This window comes from Macrobrachium nipponense, chromosome 38, assembly GCF_015104395.2.
Source record: "Macrobrachium nipponense isolate FS-2020 chromosome 38, ASM1510439v2, whole genome shotgun sequence".
Classification (NCBI taxonomy): Eukaryota; Metazoa; Arthropoda; class Malacostraca; order Decapoda; family Palaemonidae; genus Macrobrachium; species Macrobrachium nipponense.
In genome coordinates this window covers 15177518-15193991 of record NC_061098.1, presented here as the reverse complement: position 1 = coordinate 15193991, position 16474 = coordinate 15177518, and the positions used below count along the sequence as shown (strand labels likewise).

Below are 16474 nucleotides of genomic sequence, written 5' to 3'. Positions count from 1 at the left end.
GAAACTGTTGGACAGGAAACTTTGGAGGTGTATCCTACCGAAGAAATTTCGATTCGGCAATTTTGTTCAGCCTAAAGAATGCTTCGGCTAAACAATGAAATATTCGAAAAATTGACGGGAATAAATTTTGAAGGTGTATCCTCCTACATCAGCGAAGTCTCGACTCGACGCCAATTTCATTCGGTCAAAGAATGCCTCAGTCAACCAATGAAAATCCCCATTGGTAAAATCGACGCGATCTATAATAGATGGCGCTGAGCGTGGCCGTCTCCGCCGGGTGGGTTTAATTCGAGATAAGTTGGGCAGTTGTAGTAGACCGGTCCATTCGTCCGCCATCTTTCACTCTCCAGAAAAGGGTGTATTCCTCCGCCGCACATGTGGTAGTTCTACCGGTGTGGATGTGTCCCGAGTGTGAGCCGCATAATTTTGGGATTTACCTCTAATACTTTCGCCCCGAAACATGGAGCAAGTGATACAAATATTGGAGAAGACTGTTTCTCCTGGTGAGTAACGTTAAATTGGAGCTAAGTCGTCGGAATTGCTTTAATAACAGACGGTAAACACAGGGTGGTGGTTCCCGCCATGTTTGCTGATGAGTATTTGAAGTTCGGCCCGTGGTTTTATTTTTTTTTTTTGTCAGACTGTCTTTTTCCCGAATACAATAGTTTTATTAAAACCTCAAAACGCCTTTTTTGAATATTGATTTAACATTAACGTGCTAGTTTCTCTCTGAGGGACGGTTCGACCGTCGAATTTCGTAATGTGAGATGATCACTTACGGGGCCGCCATATTCCTTCGCACAGTTGCATCTTATGGATATAACTTGACCCATTTTTATCACACGGAAAGAAGGCTTAAAAAACCATTTAATTTATATCCTTACAATCCCCTGTGCCTAACGGACATACTTATATATTTATAAGTCACTTATAAACTCCACGAACGTAACGGTTACGAAGAATGCTGCAGATTTACTTTTCAGTGGCAGTAGCTAGAAACTTATGCATATTACACTTTTCATGAAAATGAACCACCCTGTTTTAATATTCAAATTTTAATTAGGTTATTTTTACCGGAATTATAAACTTAAATTAATATAAACCACTTACAAGTGGTCTTGATGGTGTGGTGTGGTCGTAGGTTACGCTTTAGCGTATCTGAATACGCCTTTCTCTAAACCTCATTAGATAGGATAGGTTTAACCCTGAATAGTTTCATTTTAAACTATTTTTTTAAATAAAACTATCAAAAATTATTTTAAGAATTTTGAAACCATTAGGCTAGATTGGCCCGTCAGGCTAGGTTACCATGGCTGTTTATTCGGTGTTTTTTTTTTTTTTTTTTTTCTTTTTTAACCATTAAAAGTCCACAGTTTATTTTATTTAATTCCGATTATAATATATTCAAAAGGTAACACTATAAAGATACAAAAGCTCTGCTTAGATTGTGTCGTCATTCGTCTTATTCCAGGATACACAGGCTGTTAGGTAGTAGGCTACTGATATTTCTAGAATACAAGGCTAATAGGTTAGATGGGAGGGTTTCCTGATTCCAGGATATGTAGGTTAGTAAGCTATTGAAATTCCATGTTACAAGGTTAGTAGGCTATCAAGATTCCAGAATACATAAGGAGGCTATTGAGATTCCAGATTACAAACAAGGTTAGTAGTCTATCGAGATTCCAGAGGACAAGGCTAGCAGGCTATAGAAATTTCAGAATACATAGGCTGGTAAGCTATTGGGTTTCCAAATTACAAGGATAGTAGGCTATCGAGATTCCAGATTACAAGGCTAGTAGGCTATCGAGATTCCAGAATACATAGGCTAGTAGGCTGTCGAGTTTCCAGATTACAGGGCTAGCAGGCTCTAGAGTTTCCAGATTACAAGTCTAGTATGCTGTCAAATTCTAGATGACAAGGTTAGTAGGCTTTTGAGTTTTCAGATGACAAGGCTAGTAGGCTGTCAAATTCCAGATGACAAGGCTAGTAGGCTATCGAGTTTCCAGATTACAAGGCTAGTAGGCTGTCCAGATTCTAGAATACAAGGCTAGTAGGCTACCATTATTCCAGAAGACAAGGCTAGTAGGCTATTGGGATTCCAGAATACATAGGCTATTAAGAGTCTGGATTACAAGTCTAGTAGGCTACCAATATTCCAGAAAATAAGGCTAGTAGGTTAAAAGGCTGTCAATATATTGGCATCTCTCTTGCTAGCAGTGAATTTATTAGTATTGGGATATTGTTTGTTTATGAAATTTTGTTTGACTGGACGATTAAGGAAAGTGTGTGTATCATACACACCCTTTTCTATATTGTCCAGTCAAAATATTTCTTCAATAAACTATCTGAATTCTGGTAACAGGTGGTTGTTTGGAAGTAGGCAGGATAGCGAAGAAACCATTCACTCACTTGTTATCAAGTGCATTGTCTTTCACTATGGTCAAGTTAAGCCTTTTATTTTTCCTGACATACGTAGTTGAAATTGCGACAAGCGTAGAAGTAGTGTATACAGTAAACATAGGTATATAAGTAGTAGACTTGGCAAATTAAACACTGCCTTTGCTGTGTGTGTAGCCGTTGTGCAGGAAAGGGATGGTTTTTGTTTAATTTTCTTTATTGTAATTGATGTAAAGGCCTTTGCATTAAAAATCTTTACTGTAGTGTATTTTCAGTGGCAGTTGAGAATCTAGGGGTGTTTTGTGCATTTTTTGTGGTTATTGGCTTTTATATTGACTGACCTTTGTTCATATTTTGAGATACTTGTCTTGGCCCACATTAAAGTAATTAAAAGTCCTAACTTTCGCTTTATTTTATTATTATTATTATTATTATAGTAGCTTTTGTGTCTACTGAATTGATTTTTCAATGTTTATTGTTAGTGGCACAAAAGGTCATTAATTCTGTCACTGTCATCACCAATGAAGCTATTTTGAAAACCTCTATAAGTATATAACCTTTGTTTTTTGGGAATACATTATTGGATGGACTAAGTTTTATCGGTTGTGGAGTTGAGGCTCTTTTATCTGACCTCTTTTTAGCCCTCTGATATCTTACTTCTCCCACTGAAAAGATGAAGATTCACATTCTTTACATTTCAAGTTTGAAAGCAGTCTTACCCTCTGCATAGAGCACGTGGAATGAGGATTAACTGCTAACTGGAATAAAAACTTTACACATTTCTTCCCTTTGCATAGTACCTGGACATTTATGGGAGATAGGTCTCGGTTATCACATGATGGTGGTTTGGATGTCGGGGAAAATTCAAATTTTCGTAGATTTTGTCATATCTCTGCCAACTCGGTTCTGCACTGTAATTAAAGAAAACTTTTTCTCTTGATGTAAAGAAAATATTGCATTCTGTGGATGTAGTAAGTTTGTATGGTTGCGTCATTACTGAACATGTACAGATTTCATTACACACTACTAAAGATATTTTTGTAGCTATATCATGTTCAAGTACAATGAGTAATGTATAGGGTGTTTATTTTGCACTGCAGACCAGAAAATGTGGTAGGATTATGTATGACGATACCTTACTTCGTGTAAGGGAAAGTCTGATTCTTTAAATGTCTACGGAGCCATTCTTGGAGCCAAACCTCACTTTAAAGAGCCAACTAACTGTATGCTGAAGTTCGTTACCAGCTGCCAAAGTAAGGCTATTATGTAAATCATTATGTCGGTAATTTCATATTTTGTTGTAAAAGAAAATGAAAAATTTTAGTTAATTTCCAAGGTGCTTATCAGTTAGTGTTACAGTATGAGTACTAAAGATTTAAACTAAACTTGATAGTGAATTATATGGTGTACAGTGATGCTCAAATCTCATGTGACATGACTCCATAGGATTTTGTTCAATATTTACTAACTGGCAACCTAGCATGCTCCATATTTATCTTTTATTTCAATGTAAAAACGTGATTATTGCATACAATAAGGCCATAATATGTTTCATAAGAGGGAAATCTGTCATATGTTTCAAAACTGTAAGAAAATTTCAGAAAAACTTACAAAACATTTTCAAAACTTTTGTTTACTCATCGCTGAAGCATTTGACCAAAACGGAAGTAGTCATCAAACCTCAGTTCAGATGTTAAATAAAAAAAATTGTCATAACATTAATAATGCTTCCAAAGCAAGCAAAAATTTTGAAATAGTCCTAATTGATTGCTTTTACACCTCAACGCTGAAAAAATGTAAATATGGCTATACAATTAGTGTTGGTGCAACAACAACCACCTGGTGTACCATAAGTAGGTCTACAATGAGTAGCGATGATGAAATTATCTTGAAAACACTTACTTTGTGTGTTAAAGGAATATTTGGATTTTCATGCATAATTGTTATCTCAAGTATTTAAAAATTGATGGCACACTAGCATATATTCGCCTATTTGTCAAAGCTAAGCTATTATTCCTAGGCCTAGGTGTTAGATGTCTTTACTTGACAGTTAACATTCACATCTCTATATTAACCATTTCTGGCCAGAAAGCAAATGAGGTTATCTACACATTCTTACACTTCAAGTTACCTTATGAAAAAATAAATTATAGACCAAAAGCGAGCAGAACTTTAAAAAAAAATGTTTTAAATCAGTTGAAAAAAAGTATTCCATACGCCTTGATATTAATACTTATACAATGTCGATTAACAGCCATCTTCTCCATATAATCAAAATAATCATCTTTTATTTCTCAAACAACAGGTAATCTTCCATAAATAAAAATATTAGTAGTAGATTACATCTCAGAAGGCTTAGATTATTTTTCTAGGCGTATAAATCATTTTGCAACATACAGGCAGCTTAAACACAGCTGATAATTTCAACATTCGAAGAAAACCTGTTTTAATTCATATTCCTACATTGAAAATGTTTTGACTGTTGAGCTTATTAGGTCTACTGTCATAATGCTGCAGACGTCGTTCTAGTGTTGACCAGTCCGAGGAGCATGTTAAGTGTGCTCTCATTGACGGCACCGCTAACCTTAACACACTGCACTATGAACTAAGCAACGTAAAAAAAAAAAAAAAAAAAAAAAAATTCAAATCGCACGGATTACGAATTATAGCAATGCATAAAAGGGAGCATATTTATATAACCATAAGGAAATTAAGGCTCCCTGTGAATTCGCAAACTTTTGATATGCATGACATTAAAAAAAAAATATTACTTGGCAACGTCCGTCGAGTCTGAGAATCTGGATGATACAAAAAGAATCATGTCGTATGAGATTTGTACATTCGATATTTTTATGTTGATTCTTCATCCTTAATATTGTTGATGCCATTGCAGATAAAAATGAACTAGAGACTGCATTGAAGTACCTTGAGCAGGCTGTGCAAACAAATTTGGTAAGTACATGTAGTTATTGAAAAATGTTGATGTACTTCGTTTTTTTATGAGAGAATGTTTGAGAGATAATTTGCAAATTTCTTAGTTGATGTTGATGGATTTTACTAGGGAATTTTGCGCACCAGTGTAATGAATATGCAAAAATGCTTCTTGAATAAATTAAATCTAACCTGTAAAAAAAGTTTATGAAAGTTGTTTCTTACCAGAAAAGCATAAATTCAATGTTTTTATTTCAGCCCGAGTATGTCAAGATTTTAAGTGATGTGTTGCACCATGGAAGTAACTCGACTGTGGCGCGTATGGCAGCTGGTATCCAGCTCAAAAACACCTTGGCATCTAATGATCCCAAGGTTAAAGTTACTTACCAGCAGAGATGGTTGGCACTCCCCCGTGATGTCAGGGAATACGTGAAGGGTAATGTAAGTGATCTGCAATTCAGGTTTTTTGCTACATGACTTGAGCATTTCCCAAAGATGTTCCACAAGCTTCATAGCTTAAGCATTCACTGTAGATATTCTGCATTTTTAGTTTTTTTATTAATTTTTTTCAGGTACTTGGAGCTCTAGGGACAGAACAGAACAGACCAAGTTCTGCAGCTCAGTGTGTAGCATACATAGCTCTTACAGAAATCCCTGTTGGAGAATGGCCAGACCTCATAGAAAGACTTGTTGCCAATGTTACCGCGGCTGGCGCTACTGATCTCACCAAGGAATCTACCTTGGAAGCTATTGGTTATATCTGCCAGGTATGTTCTTGTAGACATTGGGGATGTTAGGTATTGAAAGTATTTGAAAGTTATGATAAAAATATTGATTTTAGTATTTATTATCATTGAGTAAAGCAGTAAAAGTATACTAAAAATGAATGTGTAGGTCCTTGTAAATGAACTTTGTGGTTAATGTTCTTCATTTATTACACTTTTAATCAAATGTACCTGGGAATTTGAATTTTTTTTGACGTTGAAGTTTAAGTTTTAAGCTTTTCAATTTTAATTTTTTTATTTTTTAGGTTTTGCATAACTGTAAGAGTAGGATTTTAACAATTTTGCTTTCCTGTTATGATGAGCCTGAAATCAGTAACTATAAGGTTTTTATTTTTAGGATATTGAACCAGATGCCATTGCTAGTCACAGCAACAACATCCTGACTGCTATTGTGCATGGAATGAAGAGAGATGAGCCCAATGACCATGTACGTTTAGCTGCTACCACAGCCTTGCTCAATTCCTTGGAATTCACCCGCCAAAACTTTGAAAGGGATGCAGAAAGACATTTCATTATGCAGGTAAGGTTGAAAGTTGCTTTTGTTTTGGTTTTATAAGTATGAAAGAACTTAGTTTCATATAAAGCAGTTTATACAGACCAAAACTTGTCAGTTAAAACTTCAGGGTGTCAGGCTTTCAGAGATGAAAGCTTCAGTCAAAAGATATGAAAAATGTTGGCTTTGGTCTCACAACAATTTAGTAAAATTGTTAGGTTCCTGATATGATGACCAGATTTTCAACCTGAATTTGACAATATCAACTGTAGCACCCAGGTCATGGCCTCCTTTTGAACCTTCAGACATCCTAAGAGCATCAGTTAATTGTATTTGCTATGTCTGTACATGAACTGCAAGCAGTTAAATTACGGATGTTTTTTTTTTATATTTATTAATCTTGTCCACAGGTTGTATGTGAAGCAACTCAGTCGACAAATACTCAGATTCGAGTTGCCTCACTGCAGTGTTTGGTGAAAATCATGTCGCTCTACTACCAGTACATGGAGCACTATATGGGTCCAGCATTATTTGCTGTGAGTATTTATGCAACTACAGTAATGTTAATATTATTGTACTTTTGTGATTAAAATTTCAGTCTGCTGGTATGATTATCATATATGGAAGTTTGTAATAAATTTATTTGAAGGACTAAGTCATAGTAAGAATGAACATTTGAACTCAATGAAGGGAAAACAGAATATACTGGCAGTTAATGGGTATTATGCATCTCTATTAGCCCAAAATTTTGTTTCAAGATATCCCCATTGATTCATTTTGGCCTTTACCTTCCTTTCACTGCCTTGGGTATATTCCAATGAGGCCTTCTAACAGCTTTTTCTTACTCCCATTTTTATCCTTCAGGCTAGCCATGTGAAAGTAATGCATTTCAGTTCTTGTTGAATTACTGTAGAATTATTTTGTAGGTAGGTGAAAGGATCACTAAAGAAGGAGAAGGATGTATTATATAAGCATGTTCATTAGTAATGATGGCATTTTCATGTCTCAATTTGTTTGTTGTATCTCCTCTACCACATTTCCCTCTATTTAATTACACCTTTGTGACCAGCCCAGTAGTGTCAAGGTTTAGTGTTCTATACCTTTTTTATTTTTTGCAGGCATAATTGAATGTCCTGTAGTAATAATAGAATAGATTTAATGACTCCTGTACCAATCCCATTCAAGTTATTATATTAGAACATTTGAAATTAAAAGAAAAACTTGAGACAAACGCAATGAAGGCCATTGGTCTTACAAGCAATCCTCCCTTAAGTTTTCTCCTTTTAGGTAGATTTTTGTGGAAGGAGTGTTGTTCAAGAGTAAATTTAATAAGGTTAGATTTGATATAGTATATGAGAGTTTAGATTGGATATATGTTATTTTCTTAAGGAATGATTTGTTTTATTTAAGTTATTCATGCATATTATTCTAGATCACACTTGAGGCAATGAAGAGTGATATTGATGAAGTTGCTTTGCAAGGCATTGAATTTTGGTCAAATGTTTGTGACGAAGAAGTAGACTTGTCAATTGAGGCCTCAGAAGCTGCAGAACTTGGTCGGCCCCCAGAGAGGACATCAAGATTTTATGCTAAGGGAGCATTACAGGCAAGTCGCTGGCTTCAAAACATTTTGGGGTTTTTTCTTTTTGAGTCATTGAATGGTGTGTGGGTATTCCTGAATTTGTTTACAGTTGATGTTTGCATACTTTCATTGTTGTATATGTTTTAAAGGGTTTCCGCCTTGGTAATCAAAGTTTATTTAGGTAGACTTTTCATTTTAACAGTACCTTGTACCAGTGTTGATGATGACTCTAAGCAAACAAGAAGAAGCAGATGATGATGATGAATGGAATCCATGTAAGGCTGCTGGAGTGTGTGTAATGTTACTTGCAACCTGCACTGAAGATGATATTGTTCCCCATGTGTTGCCATTTGTAAAAGAAAATATAACTAACGGAGACTGGCGCCTTCGAGACGCTGCCATTATGGCATTTGGTAAGTTCACTAATGACTTGGTCTTGGAAGTTGTTTTTGTTAGAATTGGCTAGAATGTATTGAAAGTGTTGTTAGTATTGTCTAGAATGTATTATCAACTTGTTTCAAGTGGCCATAGAAATGAAGTCCCCAATAAGTTAATAGTGTTGAAGTACATTTAAAATGTGAATGATTGCACACTGGATTCGTGTATTAAAAGAAAGTAAATTTGTTTTATTTTGGATGTATCTTACTTGCTGTTAAAAGATAGCTGATATCTGCCAATTGGTGAGGAGATACAAGCCATCTTTAACAGTAGGCAAGTATCTAATCTAAATTTTATCATGAAAGTTTCTGTATTGCTTGCATGCTGCTGGTGAAAACCGATCCACCCACATTGTGAATTTCACAAAGCTTAAATAGCCCTACGTAATCAAGTGGTACTTAATGGTATTTGGAAGAGAATAGGCTTAAAATATCATTTTTCTTTCAGGCTCTATTCTTGAAGGACCAGACCCAACCAATCTGAAGCCCATGGTAGTTCAGGCTATCCCAACACTGATCAAGTCTTTGAGTGACAGTAGTGTTGTTGTTAGGGACACAACTGCATGGACCCTGGGAAGAATTTGTGAAATTATCCCTGACGCTGCAGTTAATGACAGTTATTTGAAGAGTCTACTTGAAGCCCTTGTTAACAGTCTTCGGGGTGAGCCAAGGGTTGCTTCAAATGTTTGCTGGGCATTAAGTTCCTTGGCAGAGGCAGCATATGAGCAGGCAGACACAGGGGATGAGGGAGAGCCACAGACCTATTGTTTGTCCGCATTCTTTGATCCTTTGGTGAATGTACTTCTAGATACTACCGATAGACCGGATGGAGGCCAGTGTAACCTAAGAAACGCAGCGTACGAAGCTCTTATGGAACTTATGAAGAATAGTCCTGTAGATTGCTATCCCACCGTTCAGAAGACGACCATGATCATTCTCGAACGTCTCCAGCAAGTACTGCACATGGAAGCACAAATCCAAAGTCACAATGACCGCGTGCAGGTTAATGACATTCAGTCTCTCTTGTGTGCTACTCTGCAGAGTGTTTTGCGGAAGGTAACCCCAGAAGATGCACCTAAGATCAGTGATCCAATAATGGCAGCTTTGTTACAAATGTTCCAGACCTCACAGGGCAAGTCGGGAGGTGTTCAGGAAGATGCATTACTGGCTGTGTCAACCTTGGTGGAAGTCCTTGGTCCGAATTTCATCAAATATATGGAAGCTTTCAAGCCCTATTTATGTATTGGACTTAGGAATGTTGAGGATTTCAGTGTGTTGTCAGCTGCTGTGGGTGTTACAGGTGATATATGTCGTGCTCTAGGAGATAAAGTAGAACCTTACCTTAGTGAACTGATGAACCTCCTCATTGAAAATTTGGGCAATGAAAAAGTTCACCGAAATGTGAAGCCATCCATTTTATCTGTTTTTGGTGATATGGCTCTTGCACTTGGTGTAAGTTTGTTACATATCTAGAAATTGTGCTTCAAATGCTCCTACAGGCTTCGGTTGCACAAGTTGATCGTAGTGATTTTGAACTTATAGAGTACTTGAATGAGCTTCGTGAGGCTTGTTTAGAAGCCTATACTGGAATTGTTCAGGGTCTAAAAGGAGACGGCTTATCACCAAATCAGGAAGTTCAGCTTTTGCGGCAGCACGTCCCCCAGATGGTCAAGTTTATATCTTCTGTTGCTGCTGACGACGAAAGGAACGATGCAGTTATTGCTAGTTCGGCTGGGTTGATAGGGTAAGTTGTTTTAAATTGCATAAGGTAAGTTCTTTGGATCAGGAGATCTTATCCCCTTTAATGGGGTGGCAATTAAAGCCATTTTACATTTTATACAGAAAAGCAGTAATGATCAGTACATATTAATGTAGGAATATATTTTATATAGAGCACCACACTACATTTAATGTTTAACTACATGGCATTGATTGTTTTTGGTATCATATACAAATGCTACCTGCTGTTGTGCATTGACCTTGTGAATTCAATAATTGCCATTACTCCAGAGAAAGTTACTAGAGATCATGCTATACTACTGAAAAATAAGGTTATAACTTACCATGAAATGTCTTGAGTTGGACAGAGGATTAACTATCTTGCATGGTAAGGCATCTATTTTCACCCATGAAGTAAAGTACATTGAATCCACTGATCAGGTGGCTTTCTCTACAATTGTGCAAATTTGTTTAGAATAGTACAAATGCTGAACTTGAATTTCTTATTGTATAATTGTCGTTAGAGGATTGCTGATAAGAGGTTTAAATGGTGCATAATAGAATTTTTAAAAGGGTCTGTAGATCGTAAGACATTTCAAATTAGCTGCGAGTTTGGGAATGAATTAATGACATTTGGTGAGGTATAACTGACATTCGTTTTTTTATATTTATAGTAGTGTTACTTTATATTAAGAAATGTTGTATATAATGTTCACTTCACTCATGGAGATAAACTATTGTATGGAAGTGTAGTCGATAAATTTACTTGATATTTGACAAGTAGATGGTTGTTCTGAGTGTATAATTGCCTACCTATATGATTCATAGGTATGTATGTTGGCTAATGGAACTGATTTACTCTTACATCTTTTAGTCTAAGGAAGCATAATGAAGGAAAGGTATGGCCTGTTCCTTCATTGGTTATCCAGTTTGGTTTTTTCAAAGTTCATGTAAATTTCTCGTATAGCTGTCAGCCATGACTTCTTTAGCAGTTTTTTTTTGTTTAAGCAAATCTGGGTTATCTTGTTTGATTGTAGAAACTTCTCATTTGTTTGTTTGAGCTATATTTATGATTAATTTTATTTCACAGAGATCTTTGCACTGTCTTTGGCACGGAGATGCTTCAGTTGGTTGAGACTGATCCGATCACCAACCTTCTACAGATGGGGCGAAGATCAAAAACTGCGAAGACAAAAACACTTGCTCTCTGGGCGACGAAAGAGATTCGGAGGCTTAAGACTAACAGTAGTTGGTAAGTACAAAATAGCAGGTAATGTAATAAATACATTTATTTTCCTATATAGTTTGATGATGCATAAAACTTTCAGTAGTGCTGCAATCACACTTAGAATTTTTATAAATTTTTCAACCTTAGTGAAGAATTTACTTCATTTAAGGTTGTTTTTTTATAGTTGAATAATTTTTCTTAGGTTTGGATATTTTTGTGCCAGTACTCTGAATTGCAGCACTGGTTAGAAATACAATAGGATGTTTAGGGGCTTTTAAACCATTACGTACTTTCTTTTCAGATTAGGTGTGAGAGTATTGATATAAAGTGGCTTTAGTATTTTAGACTAGCCTAGATAGTGTGTATGCCATTTGCAAGTGATATGAAAGCTTCCTAGGTTCTGTCTTTTATCAGTGTGTGGTCAAAACAGGCTCTTGTTCAGTGTGCCTTGGGTGCCTTGTATACCTTTTCATTCTTTCATTCATATTACACTTGATCATTAGAAATCTGTTATTACATTCAGAGGGAGACAACAATCATCATTAACTTAAGAGCATGGCTGGAATATGTTGGTTAGTGTCATCTAACTGGTAGTAGCCCCTAACTTGGCTTTTCAGATGAGTGGCGAGTTTAGTCAGTGGTGAGTCTGCGATGTGACAAATGCGGTGTGTCTGCATGAAGTGAAGGAAGAACGTTGCCCGCCTGTGGTGAGTGGTGACGGTTCAGCGCGTGGGTTGTGTGATGACGACAGACGTGGTCGCAAGTGTGGCGTATTTAAAGCCTAATGTGCGATGAAATCCAGATGTGGCCTCTTGTGTATGGGAAAGAAAAAAATGAAGTCATTGACTGACTAAGTCCAGTACGTCATTCCATCTGCCTCTATTCCTCTAAATTACTTGATATATACATATATATATATTTTTTTCCTCCAAAGTATGGATATGAAAGCCAGTCCTATCAAGTGCCTTCTTCGTTTTGTAATAATAATGGTGCTGTAGCCAAGTCTTGTGCCCTGCTGATGATAAACTGATCCAACTGTTGATTAGTGTTGTGGTGGTCTGGGTTTTCTAGTCATGGATACAAAGTATTTAAACTATTCCTCATCTGTTAAAGGAAACAACTAATGGTGGGGCAGCTTTCATACTATATATATATACAGTATATATACATATATATTCCCATGCTGATCTTTAGAAGAGTTTGGGTGGTATCCCATGTGAAAGGTAATATATACTCAGAAGTGGTAATTTATACATCATGTTTAGCAGCACGGAAATGGATGATTATGTGTAATGTTATGGATTACAAAGATCAGTTTGGGTTTATAACTTGGTGGTGATCTTCCTTTTAAATAAGTCTTTGGTGGCAGCACTTATAAGTAGGGTCAGGGCACTAGAATGGAATATGGCTGTGTTCAACTAATGAAGTGCTTATGCTGTTAAGAAATAATTGGCCAGTCATATCTTTGGTTCCAGTTTTGTTTTCAGTTTTATTTTCTTTCTAATGTTTCTTTTAAGACAAAGGTTCAGTATTTTCTAATTCCAACATGAAAATATTTGTAACAATAAAACAACCAGGTAATTTGAAATTTTGCATTGGATGAACAGAAGATATGCACAAACCTTAGCTTCTCACTTGTCATTAAAATTGCTTAGGTGAAACAAATCCAAATGTGCTGCATGAAAACATAGACTGGTATTACTATTCAGTATAATCTGTTATTCTCATATCTTTTGAAAAATTTCTCCTAACATAAAGTTGGTGTTTTGGAGACCTCAAAAAATATCTGGGTTTAATGAAGAAGCGAGTGCTGAAAATGATGGTATGCCATAATGTTAGGGTCAAGTTGTTGAATGAGGATGTGGATGGGTTTTAAATGTCGGGTTCACAGGACCCTACATTAGTTGCCATACTTGTGTTTCAGAGTGATAGTTCCACAATGACTGTTGAAAGTAAGGTAATCAGTTTTGACTTGTTTCCTTGATAGGTTTTGTTCAGAATGTAAATGTACCTCAATCAAAATCAAACTGTTTTTCAAGTGTGCAAAAGTTTCAAGTAGAATGACTTCCCTCCATGGTGGTGTCGTACTGGCTGTTTTCTTTTTCATCGTAGGTTATACATTGTTGCTCTGAGCATTTACTTTAGACATGGAATATTGTACTAAGACATAATTTAACCTTTTTTTTTATTTATTTTTTTGTGACTGCTCAATTAAAGTTTTCTGGGAGGCTGCCATGACTTTATTGCAGTTAATTATGACTGTTTGAATGCCAGACTGTGATATAGAGGCCCCACGTGTGATGTGGCTATGTGTAAGCATGTGGTGCAGATCACTCTATGTTCGTATTTGAGGAAGTTAAAAAAAATGCACATGATCTCTTGTTGCACAACCAAAGTGAGATGCGTTATAGTGTCGTTGAAAGAAAATGAATTATCTAGGAAAGTGATGAGAGATCAGTGTGTGGAGTACAAGAGTGGATCCAGTGCTTTCTTCCTTGCCATGTTAGCACATATTTAACGTCCTTGGCAGATCTTCAGGAATCCAGTGAGTGGTAAGGTGAATTTGCTGCTCAATTTTTTCCTGCAGTTGCTGCCTTGTGTGATGGAAATTCCCCTCCCCTTCCCCCCCAGTGACATGACCTAGTGACTGAGGGTATGAGTGCAAATTTTGATCGTTCTTGAAGGACGTGTGACTGTGATATTGTTCCTCTTGTGCAAATGTTACATTGAGTGAGTGAACATTCCACCAAGAAGGTGTAATTTAGCATTAGTGTACAGATCAAGAAAGCTGCAATTGTGGATCCTCACAGTTCAGTTTAGCTTACTGTAGGAAATGATTTTTAAATGATTTATGCATAGTTAAACATTTTGTCACTAATCAGTGGAATTTATAGTTGGAAACATTTCAGTGAATAATCCTAGCGTATATTTTTTCACAAATTACTTTTTCTTTTGATTAATATTTGGTACTTTTTTCCTTTATATGAAAACCCTGTATCAATACAATATGAACGTTTGATTAAATAAGTTTGTGATGACGTGTTTTTATTCATACCTTCCCCGCTGGTAAAAATGTGTTTCGAGTTTAGTTGGACAACATTGGTATTCAATAGATCCCATACTATGCCAGTTCACTTAGTGAAAACTAGTCAATATGATTAGTCAGGAAATAAACCATTTATTTAAATTTTTATTCTTATGAAATAAGCGAATAGATGGTAATTACGTGAAATGCTTTTGTAAGCATTGCCAAGTAAAGAAAATAAAATGAGAATAGACCTAATTCCCAAGAAATCATTGTTACCAGATGCTTGTTGTAGTATACTTGCTTTTTGTACATGATTTTCAAGATGTACGTATTTAAATGCTATAGTAGTTTTGTAATGCCTTGACCAATAAGTAGAGGTGTTTGAAGGTTTCAAAGAAACTACTTTTTGATTATTTGTAAGTTATGGATACTATAGGCTCTACATCGTCTATGCTAAGTACTTGAAAGTTTGAATTTGGTGATTTAAAGGCTGATTAAGTGTTTAGAAGAGAATTCTTTGAGTTTTAACCCTTGGAGAGAGTTTGCCTTTAATGCAAGATGAAATGTGAGGAGAGTTTTGTTCTTGGCAGTTGTGAGGTACTGTACACAGGGAAACTTGTCTCCAGTCTTAAACTGCAACTCTTTCTAATGGTAAGAGATGCTTTTTTTTTTATTATTGCAAATGAGGCCACATTCTAACCTCCAGGAATACTTTTTTTTTTTTGGGGGGGGGGGGTGTCATTTCAATTTCATTCTATTAGGGTTTCTTGGACTGAAGGTAATGGTGCTTTGTGTATTGGTAGCCGGCTTTCATTGTCAACTCCTTATGAAGATAAAGTAGTTTGAAAATTTTCAAATTAACCCTTTACTGCCGACTGGACGTAATTTACGTCTACATTTTTTGTCTCGTGTGCCGACTGGACATATTTTACGTCTACTTACAAAAGCTTTTTTTAAAATTTGCGGAAAAATACTCATAGGCCTACCAGCCTAAAACTTTTGAATCACACGCCTTGGGGGATGCTGGGAGTTCACGGATCAAGGTGTTGTTTTGTTTACAATCGTTACGCAGTCGCGCAAGCGCGAATTTCTTTCTTGCCGCACTAAAAAGTATCTGACACATCTTAGAAATTATTTCGTCACTTTGACATAATTTTTGTACCATTGTAAATTAGCCATTACATGAAGTATAATATATGAAAATGTGCGCATTTTTATGTAGAATACAACAATAAAATACTCATGATTGTAGCTTTAATCAGTTTTGAGATATTTTCATGTAAATAACGATAATTGCCAAAATTTCAACCTTTGGTCAACTTTGACTCTACCGAAATGGTCGAAAAACGCAATTGTAAGCTAAAACTCTTATATTTTAGTAATATTCAATCATTTACCTTAATTTTGCAACTAATTGGAAGTCTCTAGCACAATATTTCGATTTATGGTGAATTTATGAAAAGACTTTCCTAACGTCCGCGCGGTAACTTCCGAAAAAAATCATACATGCGATTGTGGTAATGTTTGCACCATTTTAAAATTAGCCATTATATAAAGTTTTATATATGGAAATGTGCGCAATTTCATGCACAATACAACTAAAAACAACCCATGGTTGTAACTTTTATCAGTTTTGAGATATTTTCATATAAACTATAATTGCCAAAATTTCAACCTTCGTTCAACTTTGACTCTACCGAAATGGTCGAAAAACGCAATTGTAAGCTAAAACGCTTATATTCTAGTAATATTCAAGCATTTACCTTCATTTTGCAACATTGGAAGTCTCTAGCACAATATTTCGATTTATGGTGAATTTATGAAAAAAATAACTTTCTTTACGTCCGCGCGGTAACTCTTCCGAAAAAATCATA

At 35.9% G+C, this 16474-nt stretch overlaps 1 protein-coding gene across 1 annotated transcript; it reads left to right on the top strand.

The window, feature by feature from the left end:
• Positions 1–308: 308 nt before the first annotated feature.
• LOC135209653 (importin subunit beta-1-like) lies at positions 309–14607 on the top strand. The gene is given in 12 exon segments (XM_064242377.1): positions 309–503; positions 5291–5349; positions 5587–5769; positions 5901–6095; positions 6451–6633; positions 7017–7142; positions 8039–8212; positions 8391–8601; positions 9074–10075; positions 10078–10369; positions 11435–11596; positions 12170–14607. Coding segments are annotated over 12 exon segments (2637 nt in total). The 5' UTR covers positions 309–460; the 3' UTR covers positions 12177–14607.
• The last annotated feature ends 1867 nt before the right edge of the window (positions 14608–16474 follow it).